Genomic DNA, 14383 nt, shown 5'->3' with positions numbered 1-14383 from the left:
CCATGAGAATCCCAATACATGGCATGGTTCTGCTTCCAAGAAAGGCCGTGACACTTGTCACATACAGGCCCACTTAGCACATACACTGTCCAGTGTCACTGGCTTGAGATGATTAAAACAGGAGTTGGATTTAACTCAACAATTGACATTCTGAAGGTCTTTGTGTATACCGGTCCTGCACTTCCCAAACACCCACCCCTCCCCATACAAGTGCAATACAGCCAGCCTGCTTCCTGCACCAGTGTAATTTAGATGACCCCTAGTTTCACCATGGATAGTCTCTTGTCCCATATGCAGCCCAAGACTAAGTCCTTCTGAATTGCCTTGAACACTCCTCTAGAGGTTTTGTCCAGAGCACTTGAAAGAGAAGAGAAACCCTGTTTAAAACTGAGTTTTAAATCTACAATTTGTGTGGGTTATGTATATGCAAATACTGTTTCTGCTCGGTCTTCCCATCCTTTAGCCACAGACATGATCATTTCCCCCACATTAGTCATTTATCAGAGCTTTCTATTTTAGTATTGTTAAACTTTCCTTTTACTAGTAAATCCTTCCACAGATCATGTCACGGTTTTGGGAAATGAAATCTCCCAGCCTGCTGCATATGAGATGCTGGCTCCCTTGTTCCCACCATAGCAGAGAACCAGCAATCATAGTGGACGAGCATTAACCTCACAAAGTTCAAATGTCACAGCAAGGAGCTTTACGTATAACATATCACATAGGCAAGTATTAATTTAAGATTGGAAAAAGGACTGAATGTTTGCATGGATAACAGTAATTTCCAAAACTATAAAGAAATAGGAAGTCAAATACTAACGCATTCATCAGTTGGAGATTAATGCTCTCCATTGACTCTTCCTGAGCTTCAACAGTTACATTTTCTTCTCTTCATCAGCATCTCACTAAACAGAGTGGTACTATGTTCAAACCTCCAGCTTCGCCTCTAAAGTCTCATCCTACCTTAGCCAAAATTGTATCTTTCTCTTAGGCAGAATAGTCCTGTTTGCCTCATGAACTCTGAACAGTGACACTAAGACAACAGAAAACTTGAATCTCCGTGTCAGAGATCACACTAGACCCTGCTTCATTCACAGCCCATGAACTGCAGAACTGCTTAGATTGGAAGGGATCCTCTAGTCCTGTGCCCTGCTCAGGCTGGGTCAGCAGGAGCAGCAGCTCAGGACTGCGTCCCACACATGCTATATCTCAACATACACAAGCAAAGAAAAGAAAACCTCCAATTTACATGGATGCGAATGTTTACAAGTCAGGGCACAAAACCACAACAACAGCTGCCCATCCACGCTCCAGTCATTCTTGCAGAAATGCAAAGATCTGTAGTTCAAAGATAGAACCCTCCTGTTGATGTGGATTTCAGCTTTACACCTGGGTCCTCCAGCACCTAAGGACCACATGCACCCTGTCAGGCTAAGGACTCCCACTGTGCCAGATGGAAACACAAACTTCCCCACACATTTGATTTTGCACCAGCCTCCAGTAAGCAGAGACAGTTTTGAGTGCAATAGCCAGGTGATATGTAAGAAATGAGTGAGAAATGAGTGAACATTTAATTTCAAGAGAGATTTATCATAAAAGACAAACAAGCGGATGTAATAAAAAGCTAGAGACAAAAATCTGTCTCTTCCCCATCGCTGCTTGACAGATGAGTAAGGACAACTAGCTGCAGCTAGAATTGCCCAGGCACTAAAAAGCCCAACCACCCTTAGAGTCAAAAGCCCTGAAATACTGTTGTATTTGCACAATGAAAGAAATCCTATTAATCTGCAGCTCCTCCCAGTTTTTGCTTACAGAGGAGAAATTAAACTATCATATGATCAAAATTAGTTACATTAATAATCATCTACGAGCTTACAAAAGAAAAGGCAGCCTTATTACTACAGCAGAACAAATCTGTCCCAGCAGTCCTCACTTACTGGATGTACTGCCCTAAAAAAATAAGGTATGAGTGGAGTTGTTTGGTGCAGTGGAGGCTGTGTGCATGAGGAGCAGCAAGATAAGCATCCAGCTAACAACATGCAACATGGAAGAGCTGAAAGTGTGCAACAAGCACCTGCGAGCACAGAACATCTTACAGCATGTGGGAATGAGTGCAGAAGCGTTTGCCTAGCCATTTCAATAAGCAATAATCTGGACGTGCAAAATATTTAAGCAAAGATGTTTCCACGCAACTGGGGAGGAGACAGTTCCTTCCCTGTGCTGACTGTAGTCTGTTCCAATGCTTTGCAAGATCTTCACAGTGCAATTGTTGAACAGATCTATGACAAGCCATGAAAAAGGAGCAGTGAAGGGAACTGCACTAAAAGCCTCTCCACTCACTCACTCGTTCCCTTCAAGCTGGAAGAAATCCTGTTTTTCCATAGCTAAGGTGCTGACTTGGACTTAGTTAAAAACATTTTACTTAAATTTCCCCACTGTTATTTTTCCAGGTCAATAGCAGCAGTTGCCATGGGACGCTGCCTGATCTTGAATGAAGGAGGTGCCATCATTCCACGTCTGAAGAAAATCTGAATTAGAGTGAGAAAACAAGGGAGATGATGAGATGCTGAAAGGCAGTTATGAGCCATGGAACAGCGCGAGGAATAGGGAAGGAGTGAGTCAAACAGACCTTCAAATTAACTGACTTCCTTTTTCTCCCAAGTTGTTCTTTAATTTTTAGTTTAGAGATATTCAGCACTGCAATAAGCACTCACACTAGCAAACCAAGCTGTAAATACTTGCTCTCTCCTCAATAAAAGCAGTAGAGTTTGAAATGAAAGGCTCAGTTCAGTCTTCAAACATCTACATTCAAACAAGAGAAAAATGACTGCCCAAACTAGACATGGCCTTTACAGCTGCAGTCCATCAATAGCTAGGCTTCCAACCAGCACAGCCCTACTTCAGAAAATCTGAATTCTTTCTTGATTTTGTTATTAATTTTTCATCATAGCTCTGCCTCCAAACTTCTTTCCCCACTTTCCTGCAAATGGCTGGGATTCAAACCTAGGGTCTGTAACCCTCCAACACTTCCTTGCTTGACAGAGCAGCCATCTGGCTGAGTTACTGAAACTGGCCATGGGCTGGTGGGACACAGCATCCCCCACAGCCTTTGTTTCCCTGATCTGTCCCATGCTGAAGACAGAAAAGCAATTCCTGTTTTTTTGTTTGTTTTTTTTGGGGGGTGTTGTTTGTTAGTTTTGGTTTTAGTTTTTCTGTGGGAATGCTGCAGTACAGTCAGACACACAGCCTGCACAGGCCTGGGATGTACTTACCTTCAGAGGTTTCACAGATCTGAGGGAGGCAGAGAGACACTGCAGAGACCACAAGTCACAAAGTCTTGACAATAGAGAGGACAGTTGTTGCTCATTTTACAGTTATTAACTTTTTACATCACTAGCTTAAGAGCCTGGTTGAAAGTTAGAGAATTTACTGCAATACCAGAAACTAGACACAGAGCAAAACACACAGCACAGCCCTGTCTCTGACAACAGGCACCTGCATGCAATGGAGCCATGCAGTATTTCTCCCCTTTCTGCATTACTCTGTTCATGTCTTTGCTGATGTGATAAAGAGATTTACAGCTAAACCATATCCAAGTTTCATGGAATTCTCCAGGAACGCTAGTATCCACCTGTCACCCTTCTTATCCAATGCACAGAGTCAGCTTTTTAGGTCAATAGCTCAGAAATGAATTAGAAAAGAAAGCAGTGTCAAAATAACATCTCAGGAACATGTCAGAAATAAGCAACCTACAAAACTTGTGCTACAAAGAGATGCCCTAGCAAGGACGTCAGCTCCTGACAACTCACAGCACGAACCCCTAGCATTCCCTTGGCTTCCATCTTGCAGGATCACTGCTATTTAGCAGCACTGACAACACAAAGCACAGCAGTCAAGAAGACAAGAAGGAGCCTGAAGGTTTAAAGACCGAAGCTCTCCTTCCATTGCAGGGCCTCATCTGCCCTGCACATAGATACAGTGACTGAGCTCCATCTGCATTTTACAGCCCACGTGCTGCAGAACCTCATCTCCAAACAGATTAAGAGCAGCACTACTTATCACAGGCTGACAGCTCTCTCAGACAGGAGGGGAGGACAGTACAAGGAATACCAAGAACCAGAGGGAACTACAGCATTGACCTCAGCTGCCTCATACCTCTGGACAGGGTAGGTTGGGTGATGGCTGCTCACACTGCTGCTAACGATCCTGCTTAGCCTCCAGGGATTTCAATACACTCCTCCCAACTCCCACCCCACTCCAAGAGGCCTAAGTGTAATAACTACATGGCTGTGCTGAGAAGAGCTGCCTTCACGCAGGCCAGCTTCTCTGACAGCTTACAGCAGCTCTCCAGCATCACATGGGTCTCTTCAGCCTGTGCAGCCTGACAGGAGCTGGCATATACAACACATCTGGTAACAGTTTTTCCATTTTCTCCTCTACAGACCCAGAGGGCAACTGCCATTGCCATGAGATACTTCACTAGCTAAAGAGAAGTTGCTTGTGTTGGGAGACCTCACTCGACACTCACCTCTGCTCAGCCATAAAGAACTACATTAGCCAGATTTGCAAACACAAGGAACAAAGCCTTACAGTCTGGAAAATGCATTTGGAGCACATGAGACATTTCAGGCTTCTCCTCCTCTAAAAATCCCACATTAACCCTTTTGAGCGCAAGCAGATGTGAGATGCTTCATTTCCATGGATTTACACCAAAGCTACCTTGTTTTACCACACAGCAACCCAGTAATACAGGATCAGCCCTCAAAATGAGATCTTTGATCTATATGGTCAGACAACCTCAAAGGAAGAGGAATGACCACAATAAACTTTGCCCTTGCTCTCCATGTACCAGATCCTTTCCTGGTGACATTACATGATTCCCAGTGGTTTGCCCAGTACATGAGGGGATGGGCTAGAGATTAGTGGCACCAACACAGTATTTGACTGTTTACTCACTCCTTCAAGTATATAAGCCAGAAAACACAACATTAAATTAATAAGGGGCCACTTCAAAACAAATAGTGGGTGATCCTTCAACATGTAAGTCAAGGTGTGAAACTCATTGCCACAGCGTGCTTTGCTATACAGCACTGAGTGCAAAGACTTCACATTGATTCAAGGAGCTGGTTCAGGTAAAGGAGTCCACTGGCTGTAGAGACAGAAGTTCCATCTCAGGAAGTTCTTGTGACTAAAGCACATTGTTTTTATGGTCCTCTCAGGTGCCTACCTCCAGCCGCAACAGCAGATAGGGGGAAACGAACTGTAGCTCTAACATAAGATGGATGCTCTTGAGCCCGATCCATAGGAGCATGTGGTGTTACAGCACAAGTGGATGCACAAAACAAAACCCAGTGTTGTTCTTGCAGAACTGACTCACTTCATGCACCACAGAGAGGAGAGCAACCAAGCATACTAAACTGGCACCTCCACAGACCATTTCAGGTAGGAGACAGGGGAAGTTGCATTGCACTGCAGTTTTCTGCAAAACCAAAGGGTTTCCCAAGAATAGCTTGCTCCATCAAAGCCAGAAGAAAAGGTCATCTATGAAAAACAAATACATGCGTATATATATATCCACTCTTCTTGAAACCACTGGCTCAAAACCAGGCCTGCAGCCCGGTCAAACTGATTAATCAGCTGCCCAGAGCCAATCAATACATTTTGTTCCCTACACATGTCAGATACTGAGGTCTGTCTATTCTCTCTACAGATCTGAATGAGTTTGGGGTATCTGGGTGTACTTTATGCAGAGATCTCACGTCCTTTCATAATTCTAAATTCAGATGAGGACCGTATGCCTGGCAGTCAGACAAGAAACTTCATCCATCCCCAAAATGAGTTTCATTCATTCCCAAAGAGGGAGAGAAACATCACTAAGCAAAACCTCCTTAGGGCACCTATACTCAGGCACTGGCTACTTTTTCCCTCAAGAATTCAGATTTGGAAATACCTTTAAGTTTTGTCGTATGAGCTGATTTTGGAGCAAAGATTGGGAGTTGATTCCAGGAAAGGCTGCAAAGGGCTTTTCCCAGGTGTGTTTGCTGGGAACAATGACAAGCCAACCCAGTCACCCGAGCATTTGAAGAACACAAGCCACGGCCCCCACGGTCTACCAAGCCTGAGGAACTACTCCCCAGGGTTTGTCACATCACAATGACAACATTACTTCAGAAGAAGCGCGTCAGTAGGGAACAAGCGTTGATCTCTGTGCTCAGCACCACAGCCCAAGCCTTGGCAAAATGAAGGGGCTTTGCTTTACTACTATGAGCCTGCATAGTAGGCCAGCTTCCCAAATTTAAGAGTACTAAAGGAGGAGAGGGCTGTTGACAGGCTGGGTTGCACCAGCTGCTTGCAGAGCTGCCAGTTGCTCTTAGAACTGTCTTCGGGCTCTTAGCCCTGGTTGCCCCAGCTGATAAAGAGCAACTACGAAGATCCATGAGTGGAATTACTGCATAAGCAGTTCACAGCAGCTTTGCCATAAATCTTCTCGTTAAAATTCTTTCTTATGCCTATATCCTCCAGGAACTTTCAGTATCCACAGTGTTTCACTCTCCATCACGCTATCAAGGCTAGTCCAGAGAGGCTACCATGTGATCTTTACACATGATACACTCACACAAAGATGCTCTGTTATTGCAGTCCCATTCTTCTGGGATGGCATCAAAGACAACAAAAAAAGTCCATCTTGCCCTTCACAGTAACTGCAAGAGGACGAAGAGGGACTGTTCTGTGTAAGATCTGTGCTCTCTGCCTCAGCCAGCTTCCAAGATGCCCCAACCTCAATGTGCCTGCCCCACAAGAACTAGAGTACATACTGAGGTACACATGGAGTCATGGTCAATGCCCAGACAGACTAGCCCACAATAGAGAGGTTACAATGGGCATGAGAGGTTAAAATAAAAAAGAACAGCAAGAGAGTACGGAAGGGCCCAGCAGCGCTATGAGCTGTGCATCCCCAGGTAGCAACCAAGCAGGTGCAGAAGAAAACAGACCTCTTTGAATCATGCTCCACATGCGTGCCATGGCCCTACGGCTTGGGCAGGCCTGTGTTTGGGCTGGCAAAGAGACAGCTCTGCATGGGTCACATTGGGCCTCTTGACATAGACCTTTAGGCCTGGGCCACAAAGGAGAGATGCTGCGTCCATGCAGAGTCCGTACTTTATGGCGAATGCTTCAGTACAAACCAGGGCCACAACTAATCGACTTCTCCAAACTCTTGCCTGGGTGTTCACATGGAGCAGCTGTGGGTGGTGCTGGTTCCTTTTCAAAAACAGCTCTGTTGGCTGACTGTGCTGGTCAATGACGATGAAAGGACACGTGGGCTCTGCCCACAGCCACGTACAACAGCCACTGCAGCAGAAAACAGGCCTGAGTGCACACATAGCTGTGTTGTTGGTTGCTAGGAACAATTGGGTCACCCAGCAACCCACATCCCTCTGAATAGGGGCTCCAGATAAATGTGGGGAGACAGAAGGGCTGGCGCTGCCTACACTGTGGGTGGGAGTGTATTTCCCAATGAAAAATGAACACAGCCCTTGGTTCCCATACCGAGACATCCCAATAACACTCCTGTGACCCCAGACACGTTCCAGGAGCAGCCAGAGATTCTGACACTATGGCAGAGTGGTCCCCTGCCCAATTACCACTCCACAAAGCTGTCCTAAGTGAAGGGAAGCTTTGCTTTGCACTTCAAAACAAACAAATAAAAAATAAATTTAAAAAAACACACTGTTTTGCAAAAGCCACAAAAAATGATTACCTGAGTCCACTTTCTATTTTCACTTCAAATATAAGCCATGTTTCTGCTCAAGAAAATATCCCAAACAGAACAATTCAGGAGCCTAAGATGGGGCATGACAGCAGGAGTTTAAGAACAGCACTGTCTAGCAAAGTAAAATGAACTAATCTGTTTTCATTGAAATGCAGAAATACATAGGATTACACTTCTATTGTGCTGTATGCACAATACCTGAAACCTGTCTGAAGTCCCACTCTCTGGAATCAATTTCTTACAGGGTTTTATTGGTGCTGGATGACTGCACAGAGAAGATGACAAACCTTGAAGATTCAGAACTTAGAAGCTGAGTAGAAAGAATTGCAGACCTTTTATTTTACAAGGCCTCAGGCAGGAGTCTCAAAAACCTGAGCTTTCTGAGTGGCAGGGATCGGCTGGGTATTTGTCACAGTATTTCTGACTCACTGATGTCATTTTAGTCCAAATTATCAGCAGTCTAACTTCAGGCCTCTCAGCCAAAACTGTACTTACACACCTCCGTGTAACTGCTTGTCCTCCTCCTGAGTGGGACTAAGACAAGCCAGAGGCATCTAGTGTTAACAGGTGTTAATAGGTGAAATGGTAAAGCTTTGGTTTAAAGCAAACTCCTCTAGCCCTGAAGCGATGAACCTGTTCAGTGGGATGTGCTGAAAATCCACAAAGCAGGGAACAGCTTCACACACCACAGGAGACAGACCAAGCTAAGATCTCATTGTGCCAAGCTGCCATCAGCCAGCCTGAAGGCCAGTGGCTGGCTGAGCACGTGACAGGCAGTCAGCTCAGAGACAGACGGAAATTAATCTGCCCTCATTCATACAAAGCATGAGCCTTAAACAGATCTTTCAGAGTGCACCCACTGTGCATCAATAATAAGGGAGCTACTTGGCTCTATTTGGATTCAAGAAGAAAAAGTTTAATAGCCCTCCTGCTCTGCAGAGTAGCCGGCTCCCACTGGGACAGGGTCTCACAAGTCACCTCCTGCAGCCCTGAGGCTCACTGTGCATGGCCAACCAAGGCCCTCTAATACAGACAGGGCCAGGATGATGCCCAGTTACTTTTCAGGGCTGGCCAGCCACAAGCCTCACAGCTGACTCCAGATGCAGATGCAGGTCCCCGTCACTGCACAGGCACATGCACAAGCTGCAAGGATTTGTGAAGAAAGCTGACATGGTAGCTTTGTTAGTGCCCAGTCTACAGTTCCCTTTTAAGCAGGCATGGGGCTAGAATTACACGGAACAGAATGCAGTTCTCTGTGACTAGGACAGACTTGCATGTGACTTCATTTCATTGATTAAGGAAATGACAAACACGTCTTAAGTAACTCTCCCCCTTCAAAAAGAAGCATGCCCAATTTGCAGCTAATTCAACAGCTTTTTGAGATTAAAGCATCATCTGCATCATCTCCAAAGCCATTTGAATTGACAGAGAAGCTGGAGTGGAATTGCCACCCTTCAAGTGCCGAGCTCTGTTCAGCTGCATGTTCCAGCCAGTTAATTTTATACACCACAACCCAACTGCTTCATTCTGATAACACCTAGGGCCACTAATTAAGGATTTAGTTTGACTGGCAATGCACAGACTTGTACCAAGCAGATGCTCCCTGCCCCAAGGAGCTTGCCTGCAAGCAAAGCTTACAAAACTGACACCTACACTTTACCCTCTACGCATATACACAGGGGCACAAGAGTTGAAGAGGGATTTGGAACAAACTCATTTGTGCCAGAAAATCCTGCCCCAGACTGTGGGGATGAGCATTGTGTTTGTAGCAAGCCCTATGAGCTGGGCAGAGAGCACGTCTCAAGGGCTCAGGACTCTCATAACCCACATGCAAACCCAGGATACCCATCTCAAAAACCACCTTAAACAATTTGACTTGTATTTCAGGATGGGCTCTAGGGGATATCAGTCCAAAGCTGTGAAACAAAAATAAAATAGAAACTCTATTAGATTGAGATACTAGAAAACCAGCTAAAAATTCTGATCTTGAGTTATGGGCTTCTCTCATCACCCTATTTGGAACATTTCACCATGATGTGGCACAACTCCTTTCTCTCACTCCTCCCTGTTGTCCCACAGACTGCTCTGGAACAGCCCCAGTTGCCAGCTGTTACCAGAGATGATCCCTAACCCATACATTCAGAGCTGTTGCTGGCTCTATGTTTCTAGCCAAAAAGCGTAGGTTTCTAAATCTGGCCTAATCTGTAGTCAAGAACACCAAGCGACCAAAGCAAGAGGTCTGAGGAATAAGACTCCTATTTACATCCTTTCTTGGGCTTGACTGCAGCAGCTGAAGGACTCCAAGCCAAAGGACTGGACTGTGAGCCACAACAGCTCAGAAGCTGCCACTGAGCTGCCTCCACTGCAAAGGAGTGGATGACTAGCAAGGAGGCAGCAGAGGCACCAGGACCAAACATGAATCCTAAGTATCAAGCTTCACAGCCGCAGTCACTCTGACTAGGAATTGCTGACTGAATGCACTGCCCCAACGGCAGGTGAAACATCAGTCAGCCAGTCCTTCCTTTCATATCATGTTGACTTCTGGTGAATGGACAACAAAGGGACAAGAAGTTTCTCATTAACACCAGTGCACCTCTTTAAGTCAAAGCCTTCCAAGCGGCTTTAGTGGTCAACTACCTAAAGAGCAACACTGCAAAGAAAGAAGGCAAGTCCATTAATATAGCAGCTGATCCATGTCGAATACTGGATTCAAGACATGAGGCCACTCAGCTTCTCCAGGGAGAGAAGTCTAGAAAGACTCATGACAGCCACACTTTGCCAATTCAGGACATGCTGCCAAAATGAGATCTTCACAGTGAGCAGAAATTTCACCCTGAAAAAGTTCCCAGAGCTGGGATGCCAACTGGAGGTCGGGCAGCTCTCCCAAGTTTACAAAAATGAGTTGACAATTCACCCAAGGACAGTCTCCCAGGACTTTGCCTGATTGCAGTACTGCTGCAAGCCTGAAACAGCAGCGGTTTGTTTTCTCTTGAATTTGGGAACTTCCAACAAAGGTCACGAAGTGCAAAAGCAAGTGGGTAGTGAAGGAGAACAGCTGCTAACCATAATGCCTTTAAAGCTCAGAAAGCTCTTGGTTTGGGTGGTGGATGGAGATCGGTACTTAATCCTACTCACATTGGTTGCTCATTCTACATTCATACTACTATAGGCCTGACTTGATGCTCACTCTTCACTAACTTTCCACCAGGTTTCAGTGACAGCAGGGCTGGATCTTTTAAACAACACACGTACCACGCAAGCCAAAAAATGCACACCCTACACAGATCACATACACAGACTCATGCAAGGCAGCTGAGGACACACAAGCCCAGTCAGTGTGTGACAGCCCCACAGACTGAGGCTGGAGATGGTGTTGGTCAGCTGGCCTTACTGCAGGGCCCACGCGCAGCACAGCCACAGGAAACCATCTCTTCACCTGCAGAGATCCGGCTCTGCACTGAGACAGAGTGTGCATGCTCTAATTAAGTGGTTCATGCGCTGCTACAAGGCTCAAGTAAAAGCAGGCTGCTGCACGTGGTCCCCAAAGACCTACAAAACATATATAAACCCACAGTTTGCAAGTCTGGCTTTCTGCCCGTACACATGTATACCAGTCATTGTACCAGTCCCCAAAGCAGCCTGCGGTGCTACCTCTGAGGGTCTGTGCTTGCAAGGAACAGCACAAGCTTGAGTCTGCTTTCTCCACTGAGCCTGCAAAAATGCAGACCACCTGTTGGCAGCACACAACCTTGGCATTAGTACGAGCAAAATGGCTGCAGGTATTCCATCCTGAGGCTTCCCTGCGTGCACTCCTGAACGCTGTGTGCCCCAACAGGTCTGTTATAAGGGACTTACAGCTTCACAACTTCAGACTGTAAGAGACAAACAATGATGCTAAAGGAGGTGATCACAGCCCCTAGGTCCAGAAACACCATGTTCAAAAGAAATTTCCCATTAGCTCTGCACAGAGGTATTCTGCACACACAAACTAATGCTGCTATTTTGTTTCCAAACCCAAAATCTAATCCTGCCTCCCACAAGGTGGACAGGAAGCAGTACAGAGACAGAAAACTTTGAGGCAACATGAGTTCCCTTTCTAACAAAGTTGTCATCAGCCTGTCCAGAGTGACTGTGCAGCAGTGCAGCCACACTGCAACTCGCCTCTGTGTAACACATACAAAAGGCTCCACTGAAGCCTGGTGTGCAGATTCCCCAGCCCCCATCCTAGGCACTGAGGGCTGCTGCTTTTCCCACATCCCTTCTTTATTCGGGGCCAGAGGCTACACTGCAAGCCGCATGGATTCAGGTCCAGAATAACTGCTGACTTGAGTGGGTACCCCTCCATTCACAATACTTTTGCCACCTCAGAACCCGTTAATTCTGATTATGACTCCATTTTCATCCCAAAGCACACAGTTGAGAGATTCCTCCTTGCGTTTAGCAGGAAGGATTTAGCTTTCCCTGTCCTGAATCTGATCCCAGCTTTTCTTTTGAACGCTAAAGAAAAACACGAGCACAGTTTGAAAAACCATGGGTCAACGCAGGGAGCCAGGCTGCAAACTGCAGCTCAGATTGCAGCCTTCTGGAGCAGGAGGGAGAGAAATGCAAATATCGAGCTGAAAGGCATTTCAGGCAAACCGTGTTTGCACAGCACCTAGTGTGGCAGGGTTCTAGACTGGAAGGCTGGAGATTAAGGGCATACAAAGGTACCCAGAGAGAGCGGCGATTGCACACGCAGCTGAACGGCGACACCGTTACAAGTACTTCTAGACTGAACAACACATCAACCTTCACGTGCCTCCTGTGTAACCTACCGTGTGCAAAGATCGCGACTTCAGGAGCAGAGAGACAGCCCAGGCCAGCTCCTAATCGGCCCAGTATAATAAACAGCACAAGTTACTGCCCCTCGTCGCTCCTGGTCCTTGTTACCTAGATGGCCCAAAAGCATCCGAGACGACACCGCTCATCCTTACCTTTAGCTGGAAAGGCTGGATTTCGTTCAGAGTCTGGTTCCTGAGCTTTTTGGTGAGGACCTTCAGCATGGTACAAGTCCGCGGAGCCAAGAAGGGGTTAAGCACACGCGCACACCTCCAAACGCCCAGCCGCCGCCGCCGGGCTCGCGGCAGCACGGCGGGGCTGGCATCCAGCGCCCAGCACGGCGCGGGGCGAAGCTGAGGCCAGCCGTGCCCCGGGTCCTGCCCCTCGCCGGGGGCTGCGGGGCGGAGCGAGGCCCCACAGAAATAAATAGCGCGCTTCCCCTGCCTTTCTCTCCGCTACTCTCTAGGAAGGAGGGAGGCACGGCGCTGTCGGGCGCTCACTGAGGGCCGGCGAAGCCCCCCGCCGGCCGAGGCCCCAGCCGGGCATGGCGCCCCCCCCCCCAACCGCCCCGGGCCCCGCACGGCCGCGGCCGCCCCGCGCTCAGCCCGCAGCGGGGAGCGCCCAGGCAGCGGCGGCAGCCGCGGCGCCCATTGGCCGGTCGGAGCGGGCCGGGGCAGGGCCTCTGCTTAAAGGGACCCGCGTCCAGCCCCCTCCCGGCCGAGGGGCAGCGCCGTGGCCGCTCTCCAGCGGGGTGACGGGCTGCGAGGCCGCGGGCTGTGCCCCGTAGCGGCTGACAGATGCAGGGCACTCCAGGCCGCTGGGCTGGAGGAGTGTTTAGCCTAGAAACGGGAAGCTCGGGATAATCTCATCAGTGTGTATGAACACCTGAAGGGGATGCACTGAAACCAAAGCCGGGCTCTTATCAGTGGTGTCCAGTGCAAGCACAAGAGGCCACAAACACAAACTGGAACACGGGAGGTTTGCTCTGAACATCAGAGATCAGTTCTTTGCCGTGCAGGTGACAGAGCTCTGGCACGGCATGACCAGATGCTGCGGAGTCTCCCTGGAGATCTCCAGAAACTGCCTGGACATGTTCCTGAGCAGCTCTAGGTGTCACCGTCAGAGCTGGAGCAGACGGACACAGAGCTCCCTGCCAGCCTCAGCCATGCTGTGACCCTGTGAAGCAGTCCTACATGCTCACCCATGGCCTGCTCACAGCAGGAAGATAACACGATAGATGCCATGCACTGCCTGTCCTGTCCCCTGATTCAAAGCACTGATGCACAGGGAATAGTTGTGTATGTCATTTCAAGTCCCTTGAGCCACCCAGACAGCTTCTAAAAGGCAAGAAGTAGCAGGGAAACTCACCAGACCCTCTTCTAAAAGCAAGAGCAAGCACAGGGCCAGGAACACACATAGGTTCTTATTGCACCACCTGCCCTATCTGACTGCAACAACTGCTTTTTCAGGCACAGCGAGGTGCTCCATTTCCATGGTTAGTTCTCCAGCACCTCCCTGACAAAACACTCAGAAGAGCTATCAGGGACTGACCAACATGCTCCCAACCCCTTTGAATTCACAGGAAGCCACCAAAACATTTCCAGAAGTGCTGGCCAACAGGCCATCAGTAATACTAACAGGCTCTTAGGCACTGCCAGCTCCGTGCCAGAGCACCCACTGCCAGGCCTTTGGGCCCACCACAGCCTTTCATCCACGTATTTTTCCTGGAAGAAATAATCTGGAGCCTTGAATTCTCTTTCAGTTTGTGTGCAAATTCTGGAGCAGCATAGGTTG

The 14383-nt window shown here is 47.8% G+C and overlaps 1 protein-coding gene across 4 annotated transcripts in view; it reads right to left on the bottom strand.

Moving 5' to 3' along the window:
* LOC107311139 (uncharacterized) overlaps positions 1-13166 on the bottom strand; it is a 48752-nt gene extending 35586 nt beyond the window's left edge. For all 4 annotated transcript variants that reach the window (XM_015857419.3, XM_085541213.1, XM_032443620.2 and 1 more), the window contains exon 1: positions 12745-13166. In XM_015857419.3, the coding sequence (XP_015712905.1) occupies positions 12745-12813 (69 nt within the window). In that variant the 5' untranslated portion in view covers positions 12814-13166. The remainder of the gene's footprint in view (positions 1-12744) is intronic.
* Between the last annotated feature and the right edge of the window lie 1217 nt (positions 13167-14383).

This window comes from Coturnix japonica, chromosome 3, assembly GCF_054131305.1.
Source record: "Coturnix japonica strain WE chromosome 3, WE-NBRP24, whole genome shotgun sequence".
Taxonomy (NCBI): domain Eukaryota; kingdom Metazoa; phylum Chordata; class Aves; order Galliformes; family Phasianidae; genus Coturnix; species Coturnix japonica.
This window is presented reverse-complemented; position numbering and strand designations above follow the sequence as displayed.